We start from the raw sequence: 20,293 nt of genomic DNA on the forward strand, positions 1-20,293 counted from the left end.
TCCATACACTTGTTCTCAATGAATTAATAAAAAAAAAATAAAAAACTAGTTATGTGATGCTTATTGACGAAGGACAAGAAGACAAGATTTTCTCGTACCGCCCACGTTTTATTTCCTCTTTATACACAATATTATCCTTTCTTTATCGTACCTTATTTCCTACGAATATCTGCTTCGTGTACGTCTTTTTATAAAACGGACTATAAAAATCAGCGGGTAGTAAGGTATCAAAACTGTACGTCTTTAACGCGCCTTGCGAAAAACTTATTGGTACAGAAAAATTCGTTCCGGCGATAAGTACTCGCTGGAGAGCAAACGTCTAATGATTCTCTAACAAGTCATCGGATTCGGACATGCTCGGTCGAATTTGGTCTCATGACGAATTTCCTTCTTTCCTATTCAAGGGGGAAGAAGGAAATTTTCGTACTTCTCGAACTCTCGAATCTTTTCGTTCTCCGTTGCTTCGCGAACCAAAGGAGGACGTATCGGTAGCACCGACGAAATTACGTTCACCCGTTTAACTGGTTTCACGCGAGACAGATCAAAGTCTTGCCTTCGTTCATTTTATCCTGAACTTTGTCGCTCGCTGTAGACTTTTCCGCTTGGCCGCTGATTACCGCGCAAACGAAGGTAAGCCCAACCCCTATCATGGCGCTGTAGAAGGCCCAACCTGGAAACGTTACAGGAGGTTGTGTCTTTAAATTAAAATTATTACAATATCAGGCTTCATTTTATTCCCTCCCCTTAAACAACAAGTTCGTTTACCAAGGGTGCAGTCAGCGAGGTAGAAAGCGTCCGCTTCGGGGCCACAAATCCTTTGAACCCTCTCCGCCCCCCAGCCAGCGGGATACAAAATCATTCCAAGCAGATAGGATATTCCTGGGAACGAGAAAAGAGAATTATCACTGAAAAATCGAAATCGTTACGAAATTCAAAATGGACGTTGCAACATTACCAGCAACGACTTGCGCGACCCCAGCCAAATTGAAGATACTCTTCCTACCGATGCTCTGCACACAGCAGCCGATCAGAGCCGCCAGTACCGTCGTGGCCATGATCGCCAGACCGAGTAACAGGAAGAAGTAAGAAGCTTTCCAGCAACCTGGAAAGACACTGGAGTCCGTGGCGAACCCGTCGACGTTGAAATTGCCACAATGCGTCTTTCCATGCAATCTGATGCAGCGATTGAAGATGCCCACCGTCGGGACGTACAACTCCGACCCATTTACTGACATTTAAGAAGAATTGTAAGAGGTTTGCAAGAATGTTTGCAATATCTTTAACTAACATAACTTTTTGTTTTAGACGCGGATCGTGGTCGGAGTCTACAGAGCAAGCAATACTGCCAAGAATGTAGATCACAAAATATCACAACAGTAGGTACTGGTCATTAATATTTAAATCTTCGTTACAAATACTGATCATCGGAGTATCCCTAGTTTGCACAGAAGTGAATAATGATCGTCTGCCAATCGGATAACAGTGCTGTCCGTAGGTATTAAGGGAAAGAGAATAATTACTTGTATCTTTAATCGTGTGCGGACCAACGAGCCATTTTGGAGTGATGAGGCCTGATAAAACTGCCATTAACGCCACCAAGGACAGCAGCGTCCACAGCAAGCTACGACCAGTGACTATCACATAGCACATGCTGCCGGTCGGATGTTGGATCTATGCCATCCTTTGGGCTCAGAGTTCCCCCTGAAACATTTGAAATTTATTTATTAGAATTGGTCCTATTTTTACACGCGGTTTTTAATCAATTTACGATGCGCGTAAGTTCTAAACAAACTTCCATTAGTCGCAACTATAATACTGTCACAACATTGCTACGAATTCTACATCACTGGATACCATAAAAATACTGCGACCCTATACAACTTATGTTGATTTTCTCTGTTGAAAATCACTATTTTTAATGTGCAAATTGACGAAAATCGTATAAAATCATTTTCCATGTTAACCATTTTTTCATCAGCAACTCCACGAAGTTAAAAAAATACAGTGCCATTTAAAACAATTCACGTTTTATAATTGCATATATATGTACTTACATTGCTTTTTCATTTCCTACATTTTGTTTCAGATTTATCCTTTCTGTATACACCGAAGAATACCCAAAACCTGGGGTCACAAAGGTATTAATAAAATTGTGAATTATAATTATTTTATTAAGCAAATCGTCATCCTATTTTTAAATTTGTGCATATTTTTCTTCGTATGCAATTTAGTTAAAAATACACGAGAATTCATGGAGCGACTCGATATATTCGGTGTTGACCAGCATCGAGACGGTCCTTGAAATCCGTCGGCACCCCTTATCGCGATTTAGTTGACTCCAGAGGTCAACGATTCGGCAATCGAGCCGCGAGTTTCGAGCAACCGGGCAAGAATAAACGCCACTCACATATATTTCGAAGAAATGCGTAAAAGCGAAGTCGTAAGTTCGACCGTGTTGCGTACCTATCTCTCGCGGTTACCGGTTTCAATCTCTTATTCCGATTTCGTGGAAATCGTAAACACGAACCAACAAAGCCCCTTTTTCATCCTGATGCTCGTAAACCAAATGGCGTGCATTTCCGTGTCGATTCGAACCGTAGACGTCCGACCATCGATTAAGTTTTCGATTATAAACGTGACTCATGGTTCTAATTAGGACCATTCGGATCTGACTCGTCGCGTTTCAGCGTGTTTCAAGAGCCAAGGCCCCGGCGGATCGATCGAAAACTTCTAGCACACCTTCGAAACTGACCTATTTTTACTTCTAACTTTAGACCACGGTTTGAGATCTCTGGACGTGTCGGTAGGCGATGGCTCTTCCTTTTCGAACCCGCGTGTTCCTCGTCCCTCGCGGCCACCGAGATTTTTGATCCTCTTTAAACCCGCAAACTTAATCGCTTTTGTTCCTCCGCGCGAGACGAGCGATCACTCTTTGATGTTGCCGCGACGTAGCAAATCGGTAAACCACGATACGACGCAGTCTTCGAATGTAAAAAGGCCTCGTGGTTAGCTCGATTCGAGAGCCAACGTTCATAGTACAGTGGTTAACGAAAGTATTCGAACGATTTTTTACTTCTAACATATAAAATGTATACCTTAATCTGAAATGTTTAAAATAATTCAGTATTTATAGTAAGAGGGAAGTTCCAAGATTACGTTAATAAAATTAGAAAATAATCCAGTATTTATACCATACTTATTCGAAATACTTTGTAGTACCACCATTAACATTGATTACTTTTCTTGGACGACGTTCCGTACTATATACTAGCTTTGCGAAGCCAGTTTCAATAGAATTCCATATTTCTGTTATTTTATCCATTAACATTTATCTTGACGTTATTTGATATTTATTTAGTCTTTTTCCGATTTCTGTCTACAGGTTTTGTGGTGAAGTGTTCTTTGACGATCCAAGCTGTGTGTTTGAGATTATTATCCTGTCGGACGTAAAAGTCTTCCAGTGGTCCCAGTCTTCTAGCACTCACCTCTAAATTATATTTTAAAATCTCCATGTGTTATGGTTTATTTCAAATACTTTGCTCAGTAGTTCCTCGCCAATGCTCGCTACTTTCTTCCCTAATTAGAGTTTCAAAGGGGTTTGCATGAGAAACCTGGGTATCAGAATTTTCGATTCGCTAGGAAGTAGTAGAGTTAGGCGAGAGAAGAATAGGGATCTCGGGTGTCCTCGAAAAATGTTTCCACACCGCTCGTGAGCCTCTTCCTTGGCTCGCGGCATCGCGGAATGTGATATCTTTCCTCTTCGTCTTTCCTTGCGGACCCTGCACGAGAAGCTTCGACCATTAGTCATCCAGCAATGGGTCCTCTGTCCGGCAGCTCGTTATCAGAAAGGCGTAAGTCGACGGCCAGTGCGAACTCCACGCTCGTAAATTCAAATCACACGTTTCCGGCCAGCGGCGGTCAGCACTCTACGAGGCTCCTTTATTTTCGAGGAGCAAACACGATCTCGCTACTCCTGGCCGCCTGTGTCCTGTATTTCTTAATATCGCCGTGAAAAAATTTCTTTATCTTGGCACGTAGCGTTTCGAATGCTTCCCAATCTTATTCTTCCGAACAACTTTCTGTCGCACATGGAATTAATGGGCCCACTGTTACGATTACGAAGAAAGAGGTCGCGTGTTACCATGTTGGTTCGTGCTTATTTTTGGAATTCCCTCGCAGAGAACGTACACACGTTTTCACCCTCGTCGGGCGTGTATCTTTTTACGGCGTTGTATCTAATTAGCTCGTTTACTTTCGAGGTAATCGACAGGACACCACCAACGAAAAGGCGAAACAACCTTTGGTGTAATTTATTTTTACCAATATCATATAATTAAGTCGATTTGATAATGAAAGTCAATTTTACGGGATTCGCATTCCTTGTTCAAAGTTACAGAACTCATAGATATTATTTGTTATAATTCGATTAATGAAATAATGTATGTCTGTTCTAATTAAAAGAAAAACCACATTTTTGTATAATCATCCACACGATGAGTTTGAATAGAAATATGTTCAAGTGAAGCTAAAACCAGGAACCAGTCAGTGTCAGAAGATGACGATAGCGAAATAGAAGAAATTTTACAATTTCTAAACGAAGAAGAAGAAGAAGAAGATGAATAGACTCCGGATATTATAATCCTGCAAGCTAATATCGGGCGCCTTCAAAATTATCAAAGAGTGAGTACATACACTTAATATGATTCATTTAAATGATAACAATTGTCATGTTTTTGTTAAACATTTTCCTCTCACATGTATAAAACTCATATTTTGAATTTGGTATCTACTTGGATTCACAATCCAAGTCTTCAAAAAACAGATGAAATTAGAATTATTTTATTTCACTATACTGGGTCTACAATTTTAAATTTTACAATGTTTAAATCAAGTTTGAAATCAGCGTCTCCCAAAAACGATATAAACATTCCAATATAACCATAATCATTTTTCTTATTGATTTTGAAATTTTAATCCACTTATTGAATTTTGGTCAACTTAAGAGTGAAGAAAGCATTCGAGTACTCGTCGAAATCGACACGATGCGGAGGTATACATATGTATATTGTATTCGTGCCCGAAACAATCGGCGTTCGATGTCAGAAACGCGAGACCTACTCATTGCATAATCCCGCAGCGTCTATGCAGACCATCTGCAAGACAGCTGTTAGACAGGTGCTCCCTTATTTCTCCATCCTCTTGTTTTCGTCCCCTCTTTCCCTCGTAAGATTCTCCCAGGTTCGCCTTCTTCTCCGGCTTCTCTTCTTTCCCCTTTTTCTTTTACCTGCCCTCTTTACCCTCCCGTAGCGTACACATCGTCGATTTCATCCGACAGTAATTTATCGTGATTCCAGCCGATCGAACAACCTCGCGTCCACCACCCGATCGTGGCCGATTAAATATTTTGGAAAAACGATTCCGCGAACCCCTCCCCGCCTTCCTGGAACCGGTAGACCATACTTTGGCACATCCCGCTGCTATATAATTTAGCGATCTATCGCTTCGGAACGTTACTCGCTGGTGGGTGGAACAGGATTTCAGGATTTCAAGTGCTGTCGATTTTTATTTAACGCCATCGCCGCCATGGCTCTTCTCGTGACTTAGGTGTTTGAGGGGCGAAATTTGTTTTGAACGATAAATAATTGGACCAACGTATCGCCATTAGCAATATTTATACAATCTTTTATGAATTATTTCATTCTACGATTGAAATTTGTATCTGAATAAGAAGTTTGTCTATTTTTGTTTAATGTAAAATTGTGTTGGAAAAACTAATCCTAGAAATTGATTTCCTAAAATTTATATTCATATCTATATTAAAGAGAATATCTCTCTCGATAACCTGGTCCAATAATTGCATGAGAATTTCTATTTGACCGTTCGTCGTTATTATGAAAATTTGTAATCCTGTTTCTGGTAAATCCAGTCTCGTCTATGAAGAGTACGGTAAAAAGGAAATACGGGGTTGCAGTGCCATTTTGTCTGGAATCGTAAATACGGCTCAAACGTTTCGATAGACGATAACATTTTCATGAATATAAACATTCTATTACCTTTCCTAAATAATATGCAACCCTTGTCTCATAGATACATCTTTCGTTTAAAAGAAATTGATCTGATAAACATGGAAGTTAGTGACGGAGATGGGCAAACTGTTACTCAATTTTTACCGTTGCTTAATTTTTGTTGTGGAATACTTCATTTTAGAAATCGTATAAACAGTTATTTATCTTCTATTCGTTAGAGTAGAAGCAGTTTTATTGAAGAAACATTATAATTAACATTTTATACTCTTCTCGATGAACTCTATAAACGCCTACATCTTTGACCCTCTTTTTGTACCTTGCATATATCACATAACGCGGCGGATATGCTGAGAAATAACATCCCGAATGATTTGGATATCGTTTCTTTTTCGAATTCTTGCTTTTTTTGTCGGTGAGATAGCCGCGCTGAATTCGCTTTTATTCACGGACGGATTTACAGTTTCGTAGAACGATTCGCATTCCGAGAACAGCCACGCCTATCCGTCATGAATCTCTTTTGAAGGAGCTGCGGCATTCCATGTTAAACGTATTCTTTGCAAAAACCTCCAAGGTGTTCTGCGTATCGGAAAGTTTTCAATCTTCCCTCTAGACCAGCATATTCCCAAGTGGGAGAGCACGACGCCCAGAGGAGGCGTCTTGCCTTCCAAAGGAGTCACGAAAATAAATTTTTAATGTAGAAATATATCTGCACAACTCAAGAAAAATTTGTTTGTTTTAAAAAATAGTTCGAAGCGTTAAAATTAATTTGCGACAAGTCTCGTGTAAATATCTAAAGTAGCTTCGGAGTTATTAAACTTGAAGTGAACTATGGATGTTGTGCGTAGGTAGAATGTATAAAGTGACTTCTCATCGCTTCATCTAAGCAATAACACCGTTATCTTGTTTACGACGTTGTGCTTTTAAAACACTGGCTATTATCCGCTGTAATAACTTTAAGGGCAGCGCACACTGAAGTCGTAACAATCAATAATTAATACGATTAGGAAATTGTTTCAATTATAACTGTTATGCATGGACTCCCCATGAAATTGTACAGTTCAACTTCTTTTAATTAAATTACGAGGATGTGTAATTATAAATATAACAAGAGGATATCTGTGTCTCGCTAAAACTACCGTTAACTAATTTTTTTTAAAAATGAATTTTAAGAGCGCTTAAAAAAAAAAGGTGAATTCACACGCCAATCGTTCATGCGAGAAGGGGTTCCCGGATGCACGGGACTGTCGATCGTCCTAATAAAGGATTAAAGATCAATGATCGACGCGTATCGGGCCCGATCAGTAGGAAACGCAGGCTCGACGAAATTACTTCCGAGCGAGGCGGAATCCAATTTAACGACGGACCGTGATAACAGTTGGACGCTGGGCACCTTTCCAGCGGAACGACCGCCGGGATAATTAAGGTACCACGAGCAAGACGACGAGCTTAACGGTGATTTCCAGCGCATCCAGCTAGGCCCAGCAATTAAGATAAATAATCGGCCGATCGCGCGCTATGGCTACGCATCTCTTGGCCCTTTCATCCTAGATCGACCAATAACTGGCATTTTTTTTTAATATTCCACCGGTTCGATCTTTCCGGATGCCATTCGCTGCTAACAGAATCGATCTTTCTCGTTTACTCCTAAGCTTTTTCTATCGGGGTAAAACTCGGATGCGGTAAAACCGCGATAGTCGCTGGAAAACTGGAAATTACCAATACACTAATACTGGAATAACGCACAGAAAATATTTAGACTCTTAGTACGTATAATTTAGTTAAACGTAATAGAAAATATAAACTAGGGTATTTGTCCCATTTTCTGTGTCTTTACGTCAATTTTGGAATATCGAAGGAAAATTCTTTTCTTTATAATTCATGGTTCACAAAGTAATCACGATCATACCAATCAAGAATCTTTTTAATTTTTTCGTTTCAGATAAGAAGAATGATCGGATTCGTGTCATAATTCAGTCAGTTTTGATTATATCTCCTTAACAAAAATTCTAAACATTCATAAAACATAAATAAACATGTATGCAAAGTGTCGAAATTAAGAAACTTATACTTTCATTGTAAAAAAATCCGCAAGAACTGTAGACTAGAATACCTCCGTAAAGCTGTGGCGACACCTCCCGCACTTGCCACGAGAGGGCCACGCTTTTGTCTCTCTCGCAAGCGTTCGACCAACTTTTCATTCCTACGTATACTCTTCAATCGACCAAACATCCCGACGTCTAATGCATGGCCTGCTAGGATTGTTTTTACTAATGAGTCTACTAGCAAGCCCAAGTCGAAACGTTAGTATTCCTCCATTATAGTCAACCACCACAAAACTTTGAGCATTCGAACTTTATGTGATGTTAGCCATAATAGCTCAACATTTAAGAGAGTTTCAAGCCCTTTATTAAAGCTTCAAGAACTCGAGTAATGTACAATACTAATTTTGAATACTTCTATAGTGTTTATCATTTGACCGATGCAACTGTATGTTTAAAGTCGCGCTCAATCGGGTAGTATCTTGGCATGCGTGTGTACACACCGATGGTGTGTCTGTGTGTACACACCGATGGTGTGTCTCTGTGTACGCACAGCAGCTGGTTCAAATACGCTCGTACGAGTGTACACGCGCACGACGAGACACGCGTGTCCACGCTGCGAGGGTGATATCGAAATACTATCGCTTCCCACGCGAGAAGGAGCCTCGATTCTGTCCGCTTTGCCCGTGCGCCTTCGCTTCTATTCACGTTCACGTATCGAGTTCACGTTACGAGCGTAAAAGCCGCCTTAATGGGAAACTTTAATGGCTAGACCACGTCGGACCTGTACGTCGAGCATACTTTATGCCTTGTACCATATTTGTCATGCGATTCATATCGTGACAGTTGAAGACGGAATCACGGGCCCGGTTCGCGAGCTTTCACAATGCTTTCGATCGTCACAATAGTTTGACGATACTTTCGATTCGATATCGTTCCCATCGCTATCGAGGGTTCGAGGGACAATACGCAGAATCAAGCGAGGGAGCAATCGAATTGCATTTTCGAACGCGAGTTTACTCGGAACCGACAGCCTCGACTGCATTACAGTCACGCTCGCCTTGTGAATTCACCTTTTCCCCTTTTTTTTTCATGTAGGGGATTCGGCTTCTTCCCCCCCCCTGGTACGTACCTAACGAAGGAATGCGGGCGACTCATGTCTGAAGAGGAGCTGCTCGAACAAAGGGAGTCCCCCGATTTCTGACGGCAGATACCACACCACGTGTCGTTCCTCAGCAGCGTGGCTGCGAAGTGGGTCATAAATCGTAAACGAATTTCCACCATGGTGGTTAATCAACGCCGACAACGATACGTCAATTATGTTGCTAATCGAGGGACCTGATAGATCCACGGTCCTGTTAAACGTCTCGATAATAATCTTGTATCATAAAAATGTACAATATTTCTAGTATCTCAATAACTGTTTTAGACCCTATTTGGTATAATACTTTTTTATGCAGAATTATTTTTTAGTAAATTGTGTTCAATTTTATTGATTAATTAAAAGGAAAACAGCTTTCAATGTAACTGTCAAGATAACTGCCAACAATCGATGTCCGTAAATGTAGTGTTAAAGAAATGTAACAAAGAAATATTGCAAAATGTCAGACGTTCAGTTTGATGAAATTTTGTACAAATGTTTATTCATTACACCCATGAACGGAGCTAAAATAACCAATAAACAAAATAAGCACGTGCTTAGGGCACCATAAGGAGGGGACACCACAGAGTTTTTTCCACTGTTGCCTGCTGAATCCAAATGATGCAGCTGAGACAGGACTCACCAAAATTATAAAATATTACTACTGTAATACTATTAATATTATTTCAGTACTGAAACTTGTACTTCTCAATTTTAAGGAAGAAACCACCCCTTATATCAGAATCGTCCATTTTATTCGTGCCTACGTAATATTTTAAATGAAAATTTTATTGTTTCTGGAGGCAGATGGTAGGAAAAGCATGCAAACTAATAGGAAATAATATTAAAAAAAAATTTGTTTAACCTTTAAGATCTATTGATAATCGTGATTGTTATAAGGTATCGGCAAACTCCATTTATTGGGTGTATAAATTTGTAATGTTATCGCAAAAGAGGATCTGCTCCGAGATTATTATCGGGAGGCAATGGTTCGGCGTAACGCATTTCAATCATAATTCGTGGACAGCGCGTACTATAATGCCAGACGCGTTGCGGCTCGAATTTTCGATAAAATAAACCGCCTGATACGGAGGTCGTTGTCAACTCATCCTTCGAATGAATTATACTTGAGAAAAAATGATCTTCCACGCTCAATCTTTTGGTTTAGATCAGTGATTCTCAACTTTTCTTCGTAAAATAATAAGCACGCCATTGAAACGCTGAATGTTTCTAGTTTTTATATAGGGTGTACCTGGTTTAAATATGATTTTAGGCCCCCAAAATACTAACTTTCAAAGTTATAAGATTGAAATAATCTATGTTCATTCCCTTTAACGCTTTGCAAGAACGAAAATGACTGACTTATTCAGCAATATTCTCCTTGGAAATCGCACAGCATATTCACGGCTAGCAGCGTTAGCATTTTCGTCCTAAAGTCTATATAAATACAGCTTATCAGCATATTTACTAACAGAATACATATCTATGAAGCTTGATTAGTTTATTCAACAAAAGTATTCAATGAATAATTATTTGGTACGAATGGACGAAGCTTCGTTTACACTGGTTCTAAAAACATATTATTAATTTTCGATCTTTAAGACAAAACTGTAGAAGTCAATGTCTGTTAAATGAAGTATTAAAGAACATACTTTCAAAGGAAATTATTTTCTTTTCTTTCTGAAAATACTAAATTCAAATCATGGGAGTCAATAGAGCATATTTTTTAGGAAAACCATTATAACAACCGTAATTTTCAATATTTTTGCATGACAAAAATACTGTACATACGAGTAAGGTAAATAAACGTATCTGGAGAATATCGATGCAAAATAGCTTAGCTACCGTTAAAAAAATAGTCACCAAACGCACCGAAAACAGGACAGTCTAGATAGCAATGCTCTTTTAACGCACAATGGAATTTATCCCCAATGAAAAATCGAGAGTGGCTACCAGCGACCCTCCGCTTGAATAGAGACTGCAAGCAATGGCGAGACGCGCGCGCGAGTCGTTTGGGACGCGTGTGCACGATGCATTCTAATCTTCGGACCGGCTGCACCGATGCAAGCCGCGTCGTCGGCCTCGTATACCGAGAAAACGAGCCCACGTGGCAGCCCTGACGATCTGGAATGGATTCGTAATCGCTCGTTAATGCGTTTCCTAGGAATCGAAAATAGCGGCGGGGAAAATATCTTCGCGATCGGTGGAAATTGGCTGGTTTCGCGTCGTGCGATTCCCTTCCTTGAAGCGGTTCATCGCACCGGGAATACCTGAATGGAATTCGCGTAAAACGTTTCTTTTTTCTTTTGGAATAAAAAAAAGTATATATGCATGTTGTACGCTTCGCGATATTCAAATGTGTCGAGTCGAGTTCATAGCACTTGGCATGAACGAGCGTTAACGAGCTTATCGCGATCTTCAGGATGTTGCCCACTCACGTTGCTTTTAGCGCTTGAATGTTTTATTTGCAACGACTTGCCGCGATAAGCGCGGGAAACGTCCTAATATCGGCCGCCTGTTGCTATTTCGATATAGAACAAAAGGATTTGTATCAATTTCGAGCCAAAGATACTGCGAGGACCGAGATAAACTTATTAAACAATGTTGCAATCGAGTATCGAGTAATAGTACAGTCTTAAATAAGAATTTTTTATTTGATGGTTTATTTGATTTGAGAAAAGTATCATGAAATTACATGTAAAAACCGAATGCGTGATTTATTTTGAGCTTTAAAAATTGACGTTACTACTGAAAATTAAAGGTTTTTTTTTGCCTCTTCTTATATTACTTATATTTTTCAGTTTCTTAAACGAGTGGTTGGAAACTATTCGAGGACCACTTGATATTTTCCAGCGCGTGCGAACTTCGATTTCCTTTAATCATCCATAACTTGAGAAGTGAGGTATGCACGACATTTTTAAGTTATTTTAATGTGTTGATCCTTAAGTATTTACATGTATTTCTGAAACACCTTGCATAGAAAGGGTATAGCCGAATAAGGGGGTCAAATGTGCCCCCAAACCGAATGGAACGAGCCACGGGTCATTCGATAGCAAAAAAAAAATAACCCCTGTGTGCAAATTTTTAACTTGAAATCTCGACCGTGGGGGTAGTAATGGGGTGAAAACGAAAATCATGTTTTTGAATTATTTCTCTTGACCTATTGAGTAAAAAAATGTAAAAAAATTCAGAGACATTTCGGGTACCGGGGCACATACTTTGGGAGATTTTCAGATTTTTTGATTGAAGAACCAGGTAGTGAAAAATAAAAAACAGCAAAAAATGCCGAAAAATGCCGATTACGTATTGAAGGAGGCCCGGAACTACTTTTATACTTTTACAGTAAACAGGTATTACTATTACTATTATTCTCAATTTTTTTCAGATTTTTCATTTTGGTGCGCCGCAGTGAAAAAAAATAAAAACCGAGTTTTTCCTCGTTTTCTGCGTATTAGAGTAACTTACACGTTGAATTTTTATGCATCCTTCAATATATAAGTGTTTTGTAGACTGTTTAATGTTTCTACACTAAGCAGAATTACATAACAATTGAAACAAATAAAATAAAGCCAACCATTGGGTGTATATATCCTAAAAAATCAACGATATTTTCAACGGCGTCGATGGCGCAGCGTTAGAGTGTCCGACTGCTGAACCGCTGGAAGTTTTTTTACCGTAGGTTCGAGTCTCTCTTCTGGACTTAGTATTTTTTTTTCTTCATTATTTTTTTTTTCAAATTCTAACTATATAACAATGCTTTATATTTATTTATAAATGTTCTGATAGTATTTTACAAATATTTTAACCTGAAATATGTATAAATATAGTCTTGGAGTGTTTTTTGCGTTTTTATTTTTTTTGTCAACCACGATTATTGTTTAACATCTCTTACACTGAAATTAATGTGAAATGTTAGTTTTCAAATCTCTTACCTTTGACTATTGTGAATGGATCGGAGCAGAAGATTGTATATTGGCTTACTATTACTTCTTCTCGCCCTTCGATCAAGCAGATCTTTCCTTCTTTTTCTCTTTCTGTGATAAATATGAATGTTTGCTACGGCTTCAGTATCTAACGTAGACATGTAAGGGCCATTCCACGCCACATCTATTAATTAGTTTATTAGAAAAAAGTATCATTGGCAGAGAGTGGGTTAATAGATTTGGCGTGGAATGGCCCTTACATGTCTACGTTAGATACTAAAGCCGCAGCAAACATTCATATTTATCAAAGAAGGAGAACGAGAAGGAAAGATCTGCTTGATCGAAGGGCGAGAAGAAGTAATAGTAATCCAATATACAATCTTCTGCTCCGATCCATTCACAATAGTCAAAGGTAAGAGATTTGAAAACTAACATTTCACATTAATTTCAGTGTAAGAGATGTTAAACAATAATCGTGGTTGACAAAAAAAATAAAAACGCAAAAAACACTCCAAGACTATATTTATACATATTTCAGGTTAAAATATTTGTAAAATGCTTTCAGAACATTTATAAATAAATATAAAGCATTGTTATATAGTTAGAATTTGAAAAAAAAAATAATGAAGGAAAAAAAATCCCAAGTCCAGAAGAGAGACTCGTACCTATGGTAAAAAAACTTGCAGCGGTTCAGCAGTCGGACACTCTAACAACTGCGCCATCGACGCCGTTGAAAATATCGTTGATTTTCTAGGATATATTGCGCTCAACGGTTGGCTTTATTTTATTTGTTTCAATTGTTATGTAATTCTGCTTAGTGTAGAAACATTAAACAGTCTACAAAACACTTATATATTGAAGGACGCATAAAAATTCAACGTGTAAGTTACTCTAATACGCAGAAAATGAGGAAAAATTCGGTTTTTATTTTTTTTCACTGCGGCGCACCAAAATGAAAAATCTGAAAAAAATTGAGAGTAATAGTAATAGTAATACCTGTTTACTGTAAAAGTATAAAAGTAGTTCCGGGCCTCCTTCAATACGTAATCGGCATTTTTCGGCATTTTTTGCTGTTTTTTATTTTTCACTACCTGGTTCTTCAATCAAAAAATCTGAAAATCTCCCAAAGTATGTGCCCCGGTACCCGAAATGTCTCTGAATTTTTTTACATTTTTTTACTCAATAGGTCAAGAGAAATAATTCAAAAACATGATTTTCGTTTTCACCCCATTACTACCCCCACGGTCGAGATTTCAAGTTAAAAATTTGCACACAGGGGTTATTTTTTTTTTGCTATCGAATGACCCGTGGCTCGTTCCATTCGGTTTGGGGGCACATTTGACCCCCTTATTCGGCTATACCCTTTATCTGGTATTGCCTGCTACTTGTAGTATCAAATAACCGTTGAACCACCATTGATTAGATACAATTGAGACATGTCACATTGTAAAATTAGTTTCATTATAGAAAACAAAGTAATTCTTGTCACAGTTATACAAAGGTACATTAAGTATTAACTTGATTAATTATTTCAGAGTTGCCTTTAATATAATTATAGTAAAAATATTTGTAAATCACATTTTTTATGTTTTTAAGATCCACTTTGTTTTTATAAAAGTATGAGCAAACTTTTGCGGGAGTAAATATTGACGTTTTAATTTTGAATTGCTATGTTTTCGTAAGCAATATCGTAATGCTTCTGTAGAAGTTATGTGTATATCTTAAGAAACGCTCTGTTCGAAGAATGAGTTCGGTGACCTATGATGCAACGTCATTCAGTGTCCATCAAGGTCAAATTATAATATCTTAGTAGTTGAATATCTCGAAAAATATTTGTTTTGTTTAATACTTTCATTCTCAGAGTTCATTACTTTATTAAATTCTACCATAAAATACATATACACATATAAAAATTCTATTTTAAACAATCAACATCGCTCTTTAAGACTTTCAGAGAGAATTGACTTTTTGAGAATACTGATTCGATGTGAAACATTTTTTTATCAGACCATCGGAAGGGGCTGAAAAATCGCGGGGACTGATTTGTGCCTCACCCTGTATACGAAAACGTACGTATTGTGATTCAGAAATAGACTACCATTAAGTCGAGTGCAAATTAATTATGCATACTTCACATTACATTTATTGCCCTGCTTCTTTATACGATATCAAAGTATATAAACGAAGAAAAGATATCATTAGGAGATAGCGATACAGAGGTGTGATGGTAACGATTCATCGCCTCCCCCTCCCCACCCAAAGTTATGAAATCATTAAAAAATGTATTCATTATTCATTTTACATTGGATTCTATAAATGCTATTGAATAAGTAGTCGTATAAAATAGAATATTAATAAATAAATTGTAAACTTTGGTTAATAGCCTAGTATATACATTTCATTTTTTAAGAAAAAGACTATTCACTGGATTCATTGTAACTCCCATAATTTTTACTATTTTTCTACGAAAAAAAAGTGTGTATACTCTTGAAACGTAGAGATGAAAGTATGGATTTAAACTGAATGAAAGAACAACAAACTACGGGTGATCTCAAAGCAAACATCATTCGTGTTAACAAATACGTAATTTAACCCACAATTATAGATAACACCGAAACTAACAAGATTTATTGAGTAAATTAAATAAATCAAGATTGTCGACCAAATGTTGATGTGAAGATAGGTAAATTATTAAAAAAGAAAAGATTTACGAAGAACTCTCAATTTAGTATCCAAGATGGCCGTCACTTTAAGTCAGCAAAGGTCACCGCGAGGCAGAATGTAGCGTGGACACCGGAAAGGAACAAGCCTAATGAAAAGTAACGAGCCACGCGGGGCAAATTGAACGGTTCAAAATTTGTCGTATAATTCATTTGTCATTTTCCGACAGGCATAAACGTGGCATTAAGATTCTAGAACGCAGCCACAATCCGGCGCGTATGCCAACGACTTTCGTGGACGCGTATGCGCGACCGAGTACGTAGCCTCATTTGTACCAACACGTATCCAGAAACCAATTTATATTTATGATGTATCGAGGCTCGATGACACAGCGACTGGCTATGCTGGTCTCGAAGCAGCTGGGACTAGCAGGAAGAAATAGAAGTGGAAAGGAAAGAGCAAGAGAAGCGGAGAAGATGGGAACAACCGGTGGTATGAAAAGTGTCGAGCATCGTCCTTAATTCTATACTCTTGCGGTATCCGCGATGTTAGATCGATCGTGAAAACGCTGAAGCAAATTGGGATCGACAGTATGGGAAACGAAGGGAACAGCGAAAAGGCAGTGGGTTGCATCGATTGATCGGCACACGATCGTCGGATTTCACTCCTTTCCATTGCTTTCATTGAGTTGCAGGGAAAGAAATCATGCACCAACGCCTACGACGCGATCGAATATGAAAGAATTATGGCAGCGAGCGTTCGACCCTCATCTTCTGAAATAATGCTACGTGTCTGTAGTTCAATGACCCAGTGGTGTAAACATCTTCGAACATTGCACAGCGGATCAAAACGCGAAAAAGCTAACCAAGCGTTTAGAAACACCAGGGAAAGACTAAGAATCTTTCTAAAAATGCTGTATATCGAGACTTTCGGGATAGCTGATCGTGAGTTTAATATCAATAACAAATCAGATCTTTGATACAAGTAATGAGTATCAAGATTGTCGATTACGAACACGATATCATTTCGGTGTTTGAAACAAACTTTCATTGGTATATGTAAACGTAGAAGAAATACAACACTTATTGTTATTCTTACCGCTGCCACTGAGAACTTTATTAGAAACATTAATAATAACAAAAACACTAATATATGTAAGTTTCTATATCCATATTAATAAATGTCAATAAATTATTAGCCGGAAAACAAACCTAATACCGATGCGGTATGAAAATGAAAAAAAAAACATACCTGAAATTACAGGTCTGCGTCTTAATCTTTCGATGGGTGCCACACTCGTCGCAACACGTTATCGGTACCCGGCAAAAATCTTGCTTCACGCTTCGAGATTACCACTTTCGCATCCAGACTTCAAACTCTTTGAAAGCTCGCGGCTTATCCAGTTACGAATTTAGTGGTTTACCGCGGCCAATGAATTACAACCTTCGTCTCCATGAGAACGTGTCCCCGCGAGAACGCGGTGTTATTGCATCGTAGAAATACCTTCGAGGGCCGTTTCGTTTGGCACGTAATAACTGCCATAGGCGTTTGCGCCGAGGTGTCTCCGGAGAGACGGTCCACGTGGGGTCAGAACCGTCGTGGTTTCCAGATCGTAACCAGATCTGTTGAGTTTCGAGGTTTACGGCCGCGCGACGGACCGCAGGGACGCGCGTATATTAAACGAAAAACGATCGAGAATGCGTGCCGTGGAATCTGCCCACGAAATTCCATCCATTGGACACGACCAGGATAGATAAGATACTGTGCGTGGCTGACGAGATGTCTCGCGGAAGAATCAAGGGGATTAGACTGTGGATCTTTATTAATAGAATTATTAATAAAGTATTTTTATTAATAGAATTAAAGATATGGGAGCTTCGTAGAGGGTTGTCTTAACTCTCGAATATAATAATTCGTGTCTTGAAGTATTTCTTATATTTTTGCAAAGTAAATGTTTTTTGAGAATTAAAATTTCCTATAAATGCATAAATCAAATACAAACATAGAAATAGGGGTAATTATATGTTATAGAACTCAACATTTTGAACAAGTTTTTCTTATACATACAACCCCTCGCCCCGACAGCCCTTAGTACACATTTAAAAAGGAAGAAAATTTTAAAATGATAGCGATGTCGCGAATAATTTGAGGCAACTTTCATGAATTTGACACATGAATTTGACACTGTTACGTGAGACAGTCATCGTCGGTTATCTCGTTTAACAGGAGACACGAAAGGCTAAACTGCTTATCGGATGAATTTCACTAGAATACTGCATAGCGTAGGTGTATCGCGAAGAAACACAGTCTTCCTTCACGCTGATTGCAAAAAATTGAACGACAGACGGAAAAAAGGGCGACGCGCCAGACTAACAAAAACGAACGACCGAGCGTGGCAACAATGAATTAATCATTGTCCTGCAACTTTCATTAAACCGACATTTGTTCCATTTTAGCGGTCAGGCCTCCTGAAAGCGACGCAAATGAAACACGAAACTAATACAAAACTAATGCAAAACTAATGAAAAGCAGACTGCGTACTTGAGCGAAAAGAAAACGCAACGAGAACTTAAATTGCAAGCAGCGTTTTCTGGGAATAAACGAATGGGCATTTTTTAATAAGAATGCAAACAAAAAAATTAGGTTACGTATATGAATCGTATAAATGTATAAATGTATCCTCCGAATATTTCACCGACGCGATCATGATCATTTTTATACGATTCTTCTCGGTATTTTTCTGTTTTTCTGGATCGTGATCGACGAATGATTTCGTCGTCTCGTGACGCAACGGAGTTTGCGTGCGTTTCTTGCGCTTGATCAGAGGTGAAAAAGAAAAAAATCGGAAACCACCACGCGATGCATAATTCATGGTGGTGGGTCCGGCTTTATGGCACACCCCGGGCTTCGTGATGTAAACAGTCGTAAATTAATGCAATTGGCCAGAGCTAGTCTCACATGTGTGGTGGAAAAAGAGAGGAACACAAAAGCGGTCCGTCCGCGGCCGGAGTTCCGCACCGTCGCATTCGTTTCGTGTTCGTCTGATCGCTTCTCGCTTCCACGCTTCGTAAATTCGAGGTTCTCCGTGTTCTATTGGCGCGCAATCCGTGCACGCTTTTCGACTTCCGGTCACCGGTACCATCGCCATTTCGAAATTATCAGCAACGAACGACTTGTGCTACCGTCGCTCGAAACTCCTTTCGCGATCGAATCAAGCAAGTAAAAAATCGATTTTCTATTCTATTTCATTTTCTTAAAATGTGTGTGACTTTAAAAATTCCGACGATAAAGAGGTTTGACTATACCCCGATACTAGAAATCCTGATGACGTGATAATTTCTTTTATTTTAATTGTAGAATTTTGTTTGTATTACTTTCGTGAAGTAAAAAAATACGAAGGAAATGAGGAGTTTGGATATTAAATTTTTAGTAGTCAAATAAATGTGGCAATTAGAATTTTGTTCAATATTTCAAGTCTCAAACAATTGTTCGTTTTGTCTCTGTTATAAATCACTGTATAGTTCGTCGTACTTGAAGTTACGTTTTGTCGTAGTTATCAATTAATAAATTAAGGTTTCGAAACGCCCAGCATTTTCTAGGATACCCTAACGCTACAACTAACAATAATTTTCCGCACCGTTCATTATTTTCCTCTTTACTTTCTCTCGTTACCGGTGTATATCTGCGCGCAATAAAGACGTATCGTTATTAACTGTCGAAGAATCGCGACAAAGCTTACGCTTACAGTGAACCGAGTTTCAACGAAATCAGGTATTCTATTCAACGTTGACGCACAGCGCTAGAACAATGGCAACAAAATCCTTCGCCATTGTCTTTTCAAATAAAATATCATCGCGGACTCGAAGCATTTCGCACTCGAATCGTCAACTCCTCTGACATTAAAAGACTGCGTGTGCCATTTGCAGTCCCGCTGTCAGCGATCGTTTTGCATTGCAAACGACTTTCGTCCCATTGTTCGGGTTTACCAAATAATTTCTCTCGAAGCTCAGAACACAAAGAACGAAATGAACGGGCAAAGACTGATTCAAGGAACCTTCGTATGGAAATAAATCTCGGCGAAGAAAAATTTTTTGGAAGCACAACGCGTGTGAATGCACGGAGAGAAAAACGTCACCCACCTCTTATTGCCTCCTCGGACACCTAAATGTCTATTAAAAGTCACAAGGCACGTCCACGTTTTCGCGCTTCGGACGTTGAGTCCTACGATTGGAGGCCGTTTCCATGCACGAGAACGAAGCTGTCAAGCAAGCGTATCACCTGTCAAGTTTTCGCGTTCGACGACGCTTGTTTTTTAGATACGGAGTTGCGCGGTCGAAGCGCCGAGCTGAACTGAAGCCGGAGTGTCTGGAAATCCTTGCTATAATGCCGCGCGACGCAGAGAGATCCGCTGCTAGCGCGCGCACAATATTCATTATACGGCAGAAAAGAACTTAATTCAACTGTAAAAAAAGGGACTTTAACGCAACAAATAAATAAAAATAT

The 20,293-nt window shown here is 38.9% G+C and overlaps 1 protein-coding gene across 1 annotated transcript; it reads right to left on the reverse strand.

The window, feature by feature from the left end:
• Positions 1 to 9: 9 nt before the first annotated feature.
• LOC122403683 (LHFPL tetraspan subfamily member 2 protein) lies at positions 10 to 20,062 on the reverse strand. Its single transcript, XM_043407346.1, has 5 exons — positions 19,930 to 20,062; positions 1,521 to 1,701; positions 956 to 1,228; positions 766 to 879; positions 10 to 670 (listed from the first exon to the last, which is right to left on the reverse strand). The coding sequence occupies exons 2-5, from the start codon at positions 1,648 to 1,650 to the stop codon at positions 528 to 530; spliced, it is 660 nt and encodes a 219-aa protein (XP_043263281.1). The 5' UTR covers positions 1,651 to 1,701; positions 19,930 to 20,062; the 3' UTR covers positions 10 to 527.
• Between the last annotated feature and the right edge of the window lie 231 nt (positions 20,063 to 20,293).

This window comes from Colletes gigas, unplaced genomic scaffold (assembly GCF_013123115.1).
Source record: "Colletes gigas isolate AHSC1104 unplaced genomic scaffold, ASM1312311v1 Colletes_gigas_Sc00069, whole genome shotgun sequence".
NCBI lineage: Eukaryota > Metazoa > Arthropoda > Insecta > Hymenoptera > Colletidae > Colletes > Colletes gigas.